Source organism: Cydia strobilella, chromosome 24, assembly GCF_947568885.1.
Source record: "Cydia strobilella chromosome 24, ilCydStro3.1, whole genome shotgun sequence".
NCBI classification, from domain to species: domain Eukaryota; kingdom Metazoa; phylum Arthropoda; class Insecta; order Lepidoptera; family Tortricidae; genus Cydia; species Cydia strobilella.
The window spans coordinates 1,477,768-1,490,576 of NC_086064.1; the positions used below are offsets into that span (position 1 = coordinate 1,477,768).

The window sequence follows — 12,809 nt, forward strand, 5'->3', positions numbered from 1 at the left end:
TTAAAAATATCGCGTTTACGTGAACGCCACATACATTTGTGACAGTGATAGGGAAAAGGTACCAATAAAGTAAAATTTGGTTATTAATACCGTGACTTTCTTTCATTCTTTGATAAAAAAAATTGCTATTTATGCAACAAGTGCGGAAATCATCTTTACGCACGTGTATCATACAATGTTTTACTATGCATTGTGCGAGTAAATAAAAAAACATGTCATGGCAAATAAGTTTAATTATTAAAAGGAGTGTTTTAAATCGACACGAGTTGCGAATTACCTATTCGCACGTGTATCGTACGTTTTACAGTACATATGGCCCTTTAAACTTTCGACATATGCACGGTAAGTGCTCTTTTCCGCACTAGTGCGAGAAAGTAGCACCATATGTACTGTAAAAAAAAATTGAAAACAAAAAGCACTTGTGCGGAAAAACAGTACTTTCCGCACGATATGGCTCCGTAGGAAACGCACTTTTCGAGCACATGCATTGTAAAAAAATATATAGGACTGTATCTCCTAAACCATGCGTCGTAGCGCAAAAATAATAAAATTTTCGTTCCCCTTTATGTAACCCAAAAGTAATACATGAAAAATACAATGAAAAAAAAAGAAACAAAATCTTTATAGGGCTGTATTAGCTGTATCTCCTATATCGTGCATCGTAGCGCAAAAATAATCAAATTTTCGCTCCCCTTTAAGAAGCCCCTAATTAAGATTTAAAAACGCAAAAAAGAAAAAAAAGAGGAAAAAATCTTTATAGGGCTGCATCTCCTAAACCGTGCATCGTAGCACAAAAATAATCAAATTTTCGTTCCCCTTAAGAAACCCTTAATTAAAACTTTAAAAAAAACCAGGAAAAAAAACTTTATAGAGCTATTAAAGCTATATATATAGATATAATATCTCCTAAACCGTGCGTGGTGGCGCAAAAATAATAAAAATTTCGTTCCCCTTTATGAAGCCCCAAAGTAATATACTAAAAACACAATGAAAAAAAAGAAAAAAAATAACAAAAAACTTTATAGGGCTGTATCTCCTACACCGTGCATCGTAGCGCAAAAATAATTAAAAAATCCCTTTATGAAACCCCTAATTAAGATTGAAAAACGCAAAAAAGAAAAAGTGGAAAAAAATCATTTTAGGGCTGTATCTCCTAAACCGTGCGTCGTAGCGCAAAAATAATAAAATTTTCGATCCCCTTTACGGAACCCCAAAGTAATATACAAAAAACACAATGAAAAAAAAAAACAAAAAAAACTTTATAGGGCTGTATCTCCTAAACCATGCGTCGTAGCGCAAAAATAATAAAATTTTCGTTCCCCTTTATGCAACCCATATTTTATATTTAAAAAAAAAACGCAAAAAAAAAAAAAAAAAAAAACATTATAGGGCTGTATCTCTTAAACCATGCGTCGTAGCGCAAAAATAATTTAAAAAACCCCTTTAAGAAACCCGTAATTAATACTTAAAAAAAAAACAAAAAAAAACCAGGAAAAAAAACTTTATAGAGCTGTATCTCCTAAACCGTGCGTGGTACCGCAAAAACAATAAAATTTTCGTTCCCCTTTATGCAACCCATAATTTATATTTAAAAAAACGCAAAATTTAAAAAAAAAATCTTTATAGGGCTGTATCTCCTAAACCATGTGTCGTAGCGCAAAAAAAATAAAATTTTCGTTCCCCTTTATGAAACCCCAAAGTAATATACAAAAAACACAATGTAAAAAAGAAAAAAAGAAAAAAAAAACAATAAAAAAATCTTTATAGGGCTGTATCTCCTAAACCATGCGTCGTAGCGCAAAAATAATAAAATTTTCGTTCCCCTTTATGCAACCCATAATTTATATTAAAAAAAAAACGCAAAATTTAAAAAAAAAATCATTATAGGGCTGTATCTCTTAAACCATGCGTCGTAGCGCAAAAATAATTTAAAAAACCCCTTTAAGAAACCCGTAATTAATACTTAAAAAAAAAAACAAAAAAAAACCAGGAAAAAAAACTTTATAGAGCTGTATCTCCTAAACCGTGCGTGGTACCACAAAAACAATAAAATTTTCGTTCCCCTTTATGCAACCCATAATTTATATTTAAAAAAACGGAAAATTTAAAAAAAAAATCTTTATAGGGCTGTATCTCCTAAACCATGCGTCGTAGCGCAAAAATAATAACATTTTCGTTCCCCTTTATGAAGCCCCAAAATAATATACAAAAACACAAGAAAAAGAAAGAAAAAAATAATAACAAAAAAACTTTATAGGGCTGTATCTCCTAAACCGTGCATCGTAGCGCAAAAATAATCAATATCCGTTCCCCTTTAAGAAGCCCCTAATTAAGATTTAAAAACGCAAAAAAGAAAAAGAGAAAAAAATCGTTTTAGGGCTGTATCTCCTAAACCGTGCGTCGTAGCGCAAAAATAATAAAATTTTCGTTCCCTTTTATGAAACCCCAAAGTAATAACAAAAAACGCAATGACAAAAAAAAGAAAAAAAAAACAACAAAAAAAACTTTAGGGATGTATCTCCTAAACTGTGCATGGTAGCGAAAAATTATCAAATTTTCGTTCCCCTTAAGAAGCCCTTAATTAAGATTTAGAAACGTAAAAAAGAAAAAGAAAAAAATCTATATAGGGCTGCATCTCCTAAACCGTGCGTCGTAGCGCAAAAATAATCAACTTTTCGGTCCCCTTTATGTAACCATTAGTTTATACAAAAAAAACGCAAAAAAAAGTTTTTTTTTTATAGGGCTTGATCTCCTAAACCATGCGTCGTAGCGCAAAAATAATTAAATTTTCGTTCCCCTTTATGAAACCCCAAAGTAATATACAAAAAACACAATGTAAAAAAGAAAAAAACAATAAAAAAAACTTTATAGGGCTGTATCTCCTAAACCGTGCGTCGTAGCACAAAAATAATCAAATTTTCTTTCCTCTTTATTCAACCCTTAATTTATATTTAAAAAAAAACGCTTTCACTAAACTGCTGTAACTCGGAAACTTATATTTATATTTATATTTATTCAACATTACATATCATGTGAATTACAAAAGATGTTAGTTACAGGTAGTTGGTACATGACACCCTGATAGGGCACAAAATGCTAACAGATAGGTACTTACAATTCTAGCGAAAATCAAAATAATTAATATAATTTAAAGCTAAGATAGTTCATGCAAAGCAAAGGTATGTCAAAACAATATTAATTAAATTAAGAAGTTATACAATGCAATGTCATAATCTGATATTATAATTATTTTTAATATTTACATAATCATATTCATTCCTACTATATTTAACTTAACGGATTCCATTTCAACAAAGTGTCATCATTTAAAAATTCGTCAATTGAATAGTAAGACTTATCGGTGAGCAGCATTTTTAACTTATTTTTAAATATTTTGTCATTACTTTCCTGTTTCAATATTTTGGGTAGTTTTTGCTATGATGACGCATCTACAGTAAGGACCGTTTCTGTACATAGCTAATTTCGAGATTGGTAAGAAGTACTGGATTTAGAATCCACAAAGGGGACTTTACTAAATTATGACACATATTAAAGCCTGACCAGTAATATATGATCATTGTCAAGAGGGCGCTGTTCATTCTCATGTATAGGGTGACAGTTCAGTATAGTATGAAAAAATATTGTATTTAATGAACATCATCATCAATGTAATTAATGTTGCTTGCCACGCTTAAACATAACAAAAATCACAATAAATTGCGTCTTAAAATAAACTTAAAAAGTCTACTAAAAATCGAAACAAAAGTAATTTTTAAGTCGCTGTTGTGACATTCTCAATCAAAAGGTAGGTACCACTTTGTCGTTTACCATAAAGACGAAATTTGATTATATCTTTATACAAATAACCTGTCAGAGAAAGTGGTACCTTTTGATTAGGAACGTCACAAATGTTGGTCAGTATGAGGAGTGCAGCCTACAGTTTATTTTTAATTATATTTATATACCTACTACGGTAAGATTGATAAGACAATGTAATTATGCCTCCGAATGAAATAAATACACTGTATCGCAAAACTAAGTGGCGAGACAGCTTATAATGCCATCTCTTGGTTGGTCTTAACAAGGGTAAAGGAGATAGTATTAAGATCTCAGTCGCCAGCTGATATTGCGGCAAGTATAATAAGCACCCCACCCGCGTAGGTACCCTTCCCCGCGCACGCCCTTCTTGCTCAATTGAGTTCTATTTTGCCAGATAGTAAAAAAACCGTGGATCAAAATGACCCAAATTATGAATGATGTCTCAATGTGGTATTATAATATTGTAGACGTAAACTTAATAATATGAATTTTTTTTTGTGGCAGATACAGGGTGTTAATTAGAAAAAAATTTTTTTTAAATAAAAGCGGTGGATGAATTTGACACAGATTTGTTTGAATAACATATAACAATGTTCTGTAAAGTACAACACTTCACTTACCGACTCTAATATTTTTTTAGGCGTTTTAGGATCAATATTAGGTATTTATTAAATGCCATTATACCCGTGGATGAAAATGACACAAAATGCGTGTGTACGTCGGAAGCCACTTTGCCTTTACAGGGAAACAAAGAATTTCGTCTCGAATATTTTTTTTACAGAATGCTGATTGAAAAAAGAAATACCTAAATTTCTACCTAAGCAAATACCTAGGATGACACAAAATATTATTTTTAGGTTTAGTATATGGTCTGGAAACTATATATAAAAAATAAGCAACATTAATATTCTTATAACCTCAGAAGTTATTGGTACAGGTCTATCTCCTCATCCAAGAATTGTAAGTAGTTTAATCTTTTTTGGCAACTTCGCCTCTTTGATCTAGATTTAAGCGTCTTACCTATATAAGTGGTCTTAAGACCAACTCAAGAAGCATCCAGGCTGAAGATTCAGGCGCTTTATAGATACAAAAAGTAATGTAGAGCAAAAATTTGGGGGAAGTTTACCTGTGGCTCATGTTCTGTCTCTTTCTCCTGTGGATTCTCTTTAACACGTTGGCTGGGTTGGCTGTCATGAGCATCACCGGTGGGATCACGTAATCATCTCTGTGTGGCTATGAGTATCACCGGTGGGACCAAAAGCTCACTTAAATTTATATTGGGAGCAATTACTGTAGGTGTATTTAGTATGGTGGGCAGCCAACGTTTTAAATTAACCATTAAATGTCTGAAAGTTTCAAGAGTCGCCCTAAAGAAAGGGATCGAACATGATTCTGCCGTCATTATATCTTTACGCACCTCAAAAGACTTCGCGCGCCAATTCCATGGGAAACAATAACGTATAAGTTTCTTGGTTTGTCTCTTTCAGCAAAATGGCGCCTAAAAAAAGAAAAATAAAGAAGAATAAACTCACCACAAAATTGATTTGTCTCTCACGTGCGAAATCTATCATGGCGTCCATATTCTCTGCTAGAACGTATGTGAAGTTCTGTCAAGAGACAACGTTACATGGCCTGAAGCATACTGTTTCCGAGCAATTTCACTGGGTGGAGAGGTAAGTGGAATTTTTATATATTTTTTTGCAAACCATAGTGACGGACACGGGAATTTAAGTGACAGACGTAATATTCTATTTGAGTGACAGTTTTGGTTTAGTTTTTCAAGGGGGTTTGCGGCCAGTTTGATTTGGTCTTTTTAAAGTTTTTTATAGTCTATGAAATCTATGGAGTAAATTGAACTGATTTTAATCAGGCTTTTTAATTATCGTAGAAATATATTTTGCGATATGGATGATATGGATCGCTAATATAGTATGTCAAACAACTTTGTCAGTACAAAGCAAAGAATATAATACTCACAAAGAGAAGCAAAATTTTAATTTTCTAAGGGATGATAACCCTTCGCGCCTACATTTTTTTTGCCTCTTTTTTCAACTCACGGAAATGGCTTTATTTTTATTTTATGATGAATACGCAGGCGTTTGATCACGATCCCACCTGATGGTAAGTGATGATGCGGTCTACGGTGGAGCACGCTTACCTATGACTCTTGCCTTGAAGAGCCCCAGATTGTACTCATGCGGAAACACAGACTCGGTGTTCGCGGTAGGCCCTCAGTTTATCTATTTTTCAGGCTGCTATGGTTCATCGTGACGTGCGCAGCGTTCCTCGGTGCGGTGTACTGCGCGCTTCGGCAGCTGTCAAGATACAACTCGGAGCCGGTTTGTAAAGCCTGTCTACAAACTTTAGGAATTTTTGAAGTAAAACTTCTTTAGGCGCGACTAGCAGATTTTTTTTCTGACGGAAGTAACGCTCAGTAGTGACACACGTCAAGTGCCAAGTGAATGTGTCGCGACTGACGAAAAGTGTATTATTGCTCAACAATTTATAACTAATATTAGAAGCAGAAGGAATTGAAAATAGAGTTCCGGTTACTCTGTTTATAATATTAGCGAAAAATCGTTGAACATTGGACTTTTTGTTTGCCGCTACATCTAGTGTCGAGTAGCAGTACTGATGATTCCGCTACTCGACGCTAGATGTCGACTACGAAATAAAGCGCTTTTTGGTAAGAAAACTGATGTATGGAGTGGAGTTAACACTCTTTCTTTAGTTATATTCCTCTATGGACTTACCTGATGGTAAGCGATTACCCGTAGCCTGTGGATCTTTCTTATTACCTTTAATTTAAGACGATCATGCGCACTTGTTTTTATGTAAACAGGTGGTGGTGTCCCTGAGACGTGATTATCGCAGCTGGTGGACGGTATTTCCGGCTGTCACAGCCTGCTTTCTGGATCGAGTGCAGCGGGCGAAGGCGCAGGATACGATAGAAATGTTTGTAACGTACAGTCGAAGGCAAAAATATCGATCCAGACTAATGGCTCAAAAATATGTGAACACGACTTTATTGTCTAAGGTGTAAGAGCGTACACATATGTGTCGTTTTCAAGCAAAAGGTACCACGTTGTCGCTTGCCATAAGGACGCTCTGACAGGTTGTTCGTGTAAAGATACAAGCAATTTTCGTCCTAATGGTAAGTGACAATTTGGTACCTTTTGATTGAAAACGTCACAGTAAAGTACAAACAGCCACACTCTTAGCTGTCCATCGGTGGATATATGGATTATAATAAGGTTTACAAACAATCAGTTAACAGTGTGGGCGCAGGTACCAACATAGAGTAACTTATACTAGAGCGGTACTGTCATAGTAAATTTTGTAACCCCAGTAAATTCACTGCCATCTGTCGACACACTTTAAAACTAAAAATGAAGATTTATAAAAATACGATAAAATGTATTTAAATATGAATACATGATTTTTTTTATTTGCATTAATTATTTTTATGATTTTGACCCATGTTCTTTCACTGATATGCGTTAAAATGGTTAAATAACAAACGAAACCGTCAACGCCATCTATACAACAGTAGGCCAAAGCTAGTAGCGCCCTCTGAACGAGAATCAAATTTTCTTGATTTTCGAGGCACGTTTTTTCCTTAGACTGTATCCATCTATTACGGAGTTATATCTATCTTTGGTACCAACTATAGTTTAATGGCCCTCCACACTCATGCGCGAATCACGGCGAGAAGCCGCGAACGCGAGTGTGGAGTCTATTTCGCAGATCTGCGACGCCGGCTCCACACTCGCGTACGCGGCTTCGCGTCGCGATTCGCGCACGAGTGTGGAGCGGCCGGGCTATACGATAAGAAAAAAAACAAATAAGGCTAATAACAAAGACAAAATGACAAATTAAATTAGCATATTTATTACAAAAGAACCCATCACGACTGCTAAATGCATCGCATCGTAACTCTGTGAAGCTCGCTCCTGACTACGCGGCGCGAAGCCGCGAACGCGAGTGTGGAGTCGATTTCGCTGATTAGCGAACTAGTCTCCACACTTGCGTTCGCGGCTTCGCGCCGTGATTCGCGCATGACTCGCATGAGTGTGGAGGCACCTTTAGGCTCCGCTAGTGCCTGCTTGAACTTTGCTTTCAGGTTGTGGAATGTGACGAAAGAGTCAGACCCGCACCGCTACCAGTATTATCTGGGCTTCATCGAGCTGGTCTCTGACGTGTCCTTCCGCACCAACTTGCAGGTTAAGCACAGACTTTTTTTAACTTTTCTATGGTTCCTTAACCCATATATGACCCACGCTCTTTAAGGTTACAAGCTCACTCCCCTACTAATTTTAACGTGTAGGAGCTTGTTTTATTCATTGGGTCGAAAACGGCTCAATGGGCATAACTGGGTTAACTGTGTCCCGTGGACTACGCAGAGTTTCGCGTAATATTCCCTATAATATTTTTGCGAGCTGCAGCTGACTTGACTTTCCCAACTTCCAGAACTTCTGGAAATATCAGACCGACGATTCAGTGAAGGGAGTGGACCTGCTGCAATTAGCGCTGGACGTACACCCCACCTTCCCACTCAGGGTTATGGTTTCCAAGCAGGATAAGGAAGTGAGTAGAGTGAAGAGAGTGTGCTGGAACTGAAACGCATGATCATCATCAGTGCAGACTTTTCTTGGTTTGACTAGCTCTATATTTCGAAATTAAACTATCGTGAGACATGAAATAAAACTATGAAAACGGATTATATCGCGTATATTGAATTTATAATACATCCCGACGTTTCGAACTCTTTACAGCGTTCGTGGTCAACGGGTGACTGAGGAAAAATTACAAAATGCAAAAATACCCACATACTAAAATAATGAACAATCATAGACTACAAACTTTAAGGCTGGTTGTACATGCAAAATCGGTTCATAAGGCTAGTTATACACTATAATTATTTTTCAAGTAAAGATATATATATATACGCGATAAAAAACTATGCCGGCTCCAACCCTACACCACGGACCCGAGAAGATTTAATTCCCTCCTAAATTGTAGGAGGGTATCCCAATATGGGACCGGCAACAAACTCGGCGGGACACATCTTTTCAAAACATCAGAATGTCCAGCATCATCCAACACTACGGTCTCACAGTCTATGTCTCGCTTGCTCCTTTATCAGGTGGACTACAGGATCCCAAGCTGGTGGTAGAGAAAAGCCATCTTCCCTATTAAAGTTTGGATATTTCTTAATCTCAATGGCCTCGCGCAGCATTCTGGGTATGTAACGCTTCTCCTTGGCAAGAACCAGAGGCTTATCAAACTTGATTGAGTGATTGGCTTTATCCATGACATGCTCACAGACAGCAGACCTAGGTCGACGGTGCTTGACATCAGCTATGTGTTCCTTCACCCGAGTGGAAATGCTCCGTTTCGTCTGCCCGACATATGATAGGCCACACTCACAGTCCAGCCTGTACACTCCTGCAGTCTGTAGAGGGGTATTGCATTTTACAGGCCTCAGGAATTGTGACATCTTCTTCATTGGCTTGAAATATGTTTTTATAGAAGCACGCTTCAAGATGTGGCTGATCCTGTCCGTGACCCCCCTGACAAAAGGCAGAATGGCAGGCCTGCGCTCAACTGTGGGGATCTTAATGTGGGACCTCTGGTTGACCCGCGGTATCCTGAGCTCGTTTGCCTGGAGCGCGCGCCTGGCATGCTGGAGCTCCGCGGCCAGATGCTGGTCATCACATATCCTCTGGGCTCTCTGAAACAAAGATTTGCCTACTGTAACAAGTTGACTGGGATGGTGATGCGATTTGCCATTTAAGTACCTATCAGTATGAGTAGGTTTCCTATACACAGTGCGACCTAGGGTGTTATCAGGATTTCTTTTTACCAATACATCTAAGAAGGGGAGAGAACAGTCTTTTTCCAACTCCATAGTAAATTTTATTTTGCTATGGATGGAATTTAGGTGATCCAAGAAAGTTGAAACACTACTTTTTGGAAGTATAGTAAAAGTGTCATCTACGTATCTTTTAAATATCTTCGGTCGCACAGGAGCCAATGAGAGTGCCCTCTCCTCGAAGTCCTCCATAAAGATGTCAGCGACTACTGGAGACACCGGAGACCCCATGGCCACGCCGTCGACTTGAAGGTAGAATTCACCATTCCATAGCAAGTAGCCAGATGTAAGGCAATGTTCCAACAGCTTAGCATATTCCTCTGACATGTTCTGCTCACATAACCTCTTCTTGACAATTTCAATGCAGTCTTGTACCGGTAGGCTTGTAAATAGCGACTGGACGTCAAAACTGACCATGATCTCATCATCAGTCAATGTTAGGTCTTTAATCTCACCGATGAAATGGTAAGAATCCTTTGTATGCGTGCTAGTGTTACCACGTAATGCTGAGAGGGCTCCCGCGAGGTACTGAGCCAATTTATATGTGGGAGCATCTATCTGGCTCACTATGGGACGAAGTGGGGCACTAGGTTTGTGTATTTTTGGCAACCCATACAACTTTGGAGGCACGGGGCAGTCAGGAACTAAACTTGCAACATTCAGATCAAGGCTGTCCGAGTAATCACTAATTAGTTCTTTAGTGGTTTTCAATACTTTCATAGTCGGGTCCGTCTTTACATGTTTGTAGGTAGTAGTATCCGCTAATAATTCCCTAATTTTCTGGTTATAATCTGAAGTATTAAGTACAACCGTCGCATTTCCCTTATCCGCTCGAAGAATAGTAAGGTCTGGATCATCGCGTAACGTTTTCAACGCGGCCAATTCATCTCTAGGCAAATTCCTTTTCGGAGGCTTGGCTTTCCGTAATAATGACGAAACATCCTGCCGTATAGCCTCCAAATCTTCCTTCTTTACCTGATTTTTCACCAGACAGTCTTCTACACTAACAATAATGTCCTCAAAAGGGATCTTTCGCGGAGCCACAACATAATTAAGACCTTTTTCTAATACTGAAAACTCAGACGTCGACAATTGTTTACTGGATAGATTGACAACCGACCGATTTGACACTGACAGCGACGTTCCGTTAGCGCTATTATTCTGAAGCCCTCCGTTATCGCTGCGTCTCGTTTTCGATTTTAACTTGTCAAACTTGGCACTTTGTCGTTTCTTGCATTGTTCAAATGTAAATGCGTAACGTTTATTACCTTGTTCAACAACATCATTAAAATCGGTGCTTGTCAACACTTCCTGCAATTGACCGGTGCCTACCTTAATCTGTTGCTCAAGTCTATAAGCCGTGTAACCTACCTTCAACCTACCTTCAACCTACCTACCTACCTACCTCCTACCTTACCTTCAAGTCGACGGCGTGGCCATGGGGTCTCCGGTGTCTCCAGTAGTCGCTGACATCTTTATGGAGGACTTCGAGGAGAGGGCACTCTCATTGGCTCCTGTGCGACCGAAGATATTTAAAAGATACGTAGATGACACTTTTACTATACTTCCAAAAAGTAGTGTTTCAACTTTCTTGGATCACCTAAATTCCATCCATAGCAAAATAAAATTTACTATGGAGTTGGAAAAAGACTGTTCTCTCCCCTTCTTAGATGTATTGGTAAAAAGAAATCCTGATAACACCCTAGGTCGCACTGTGTATAGGAAACCTACTCATACTGATAGGTACTTAAATGGCAAATCGCATCACCATCCCAGTCAACTTGTTACAGTAGGCAAATCTTTGTTTCAGAGAGCCCAGAGGATATGTGATGACCAGCATCTGGCCGCGGAGCTCCAGCATGCCAGGCGCGCGCTCCAGGCAAACGAGCTCAGGATACCGCGGGTCAACCAGAGGTCCCACATTAAGATCCCCACAGTTGAGCGCAGGCCTGCCATTCTGCCTTTTGTCAGGGGGGTCACGGACAGGATCAGCCACATCTTGAAGCGTGCTTCTATAAAAACATATTTCAAGCCAATGAAGAAGATGTCACAATTCCTGAGGCCTGTAAAATGCAATACCCCTCTACAGACTGCAGGAGTGTACAGGCTGGACTGTGAGTGTGGCCTATCATATGTCGGGCAGACGAAACGGAGCATTTCCACTCGGGTGAAGGAACACATAGCTGATGTCAAGCACCGTCGACCTAGGTCTGCTGTCTGTGAGCATGTCATGGATAAAGCCAATCACTCAATCAAGTTTGATAAGCCTCTGGTTCTTGCCAAGGAGAAGCGTTACATACCCAGAATGCTGCGCGAGGCCATTGAGATTAAGAAATATCCAAACTTTAATAGGGAAGATGGCTTTTCTCTACCACCAGCTTGGGATCCTGTAGTCCACCTGATAAAGGAGCAAGCGAGACATAGACTGTGAGACCGTAGTGTTGGATGATGCTGGACATTCTGATGTTTTGAAAAGATGTGTCCCGCCGAGTTTGTTGCCGGTCCCATATTGGGATACCCTCCTACAATTTAGGAGGGAATTAAATCTTCTCGGGTCCGTGGTGTAGGGTTGGAGCCGGCATAGTTTTTTATCGCGTATATATATATATCTTTACTTGAAAAATAATTATAGTGTATAACTAGCCTTATGAACCGATTTTGCATGTACAACCAGCCTTAAAGTTTGTAGTCTATGATTGTCCATTATTTTAGTATGTGGGTATTTTTGCATTTTGTAATTTTTCCTCAGTCACCCGTTGACCACGAACGCTGTAAAGAGTTCGAAACGTCGGGATGTATTATAAATTCAATATACGCGATATAATCCGTTTTCATAGTTTTATTTCATGAGTAACTATCGCGGTAACCGAAGACAATATCGTGAGACATATTTCAAAATATTGCGCAATATCTATATATTGATGGGGCGGGGGGTCCGCACCATCAGCGCGCGCGCAACGAGCGACGAGGCGGGCGGCGCGGACACTCTTGTCTGAGGAAGGATTCCCGAAGAATCCGAAACATGTCGCCAAAAGCGACTAAAAATAATAGTAAGTGAAACCGTACTGATCTAAATATTTTCTAGCTCTATATATATATATTTTTAACAAAATTG

General features: G+C 38.6%; 1 protein-coding gene across 1 annotated transcript in view; it reads left to right on the forward strand.

The window, feature by feature from the left end:
• Positions 1-5,388: 5,388 nt before the first annotated feature.
• LOC134752201 (uncharacterized) overlaps positions 5,389-12,809 on the forward strand; it is a 41,523-nt gene continuing 34,102 nt past the window's right edge. The window contains exons 1-5 of the mRNA XM_063687815.1: positions 5,389-5,492; positions 6,071-6,158; positions 6,662-6,774; positions 7,943-8,042; positions 8,290-8,406. Of these exons, the coding sequence (XP_063543885.1) occupies positions 5,389-5,492; positions 6,071-6,158; positions 6,662-6,774; positions 7,943-8,042; positions 8,290-8,406 (522 nt within the window). The remainder of the gene's footprint in view (positions 5,493-6,070; positions 6,159-6,661; positions 6,775-7,942; positions 8,043-8,289; positions 8,407-12,809) is intronic.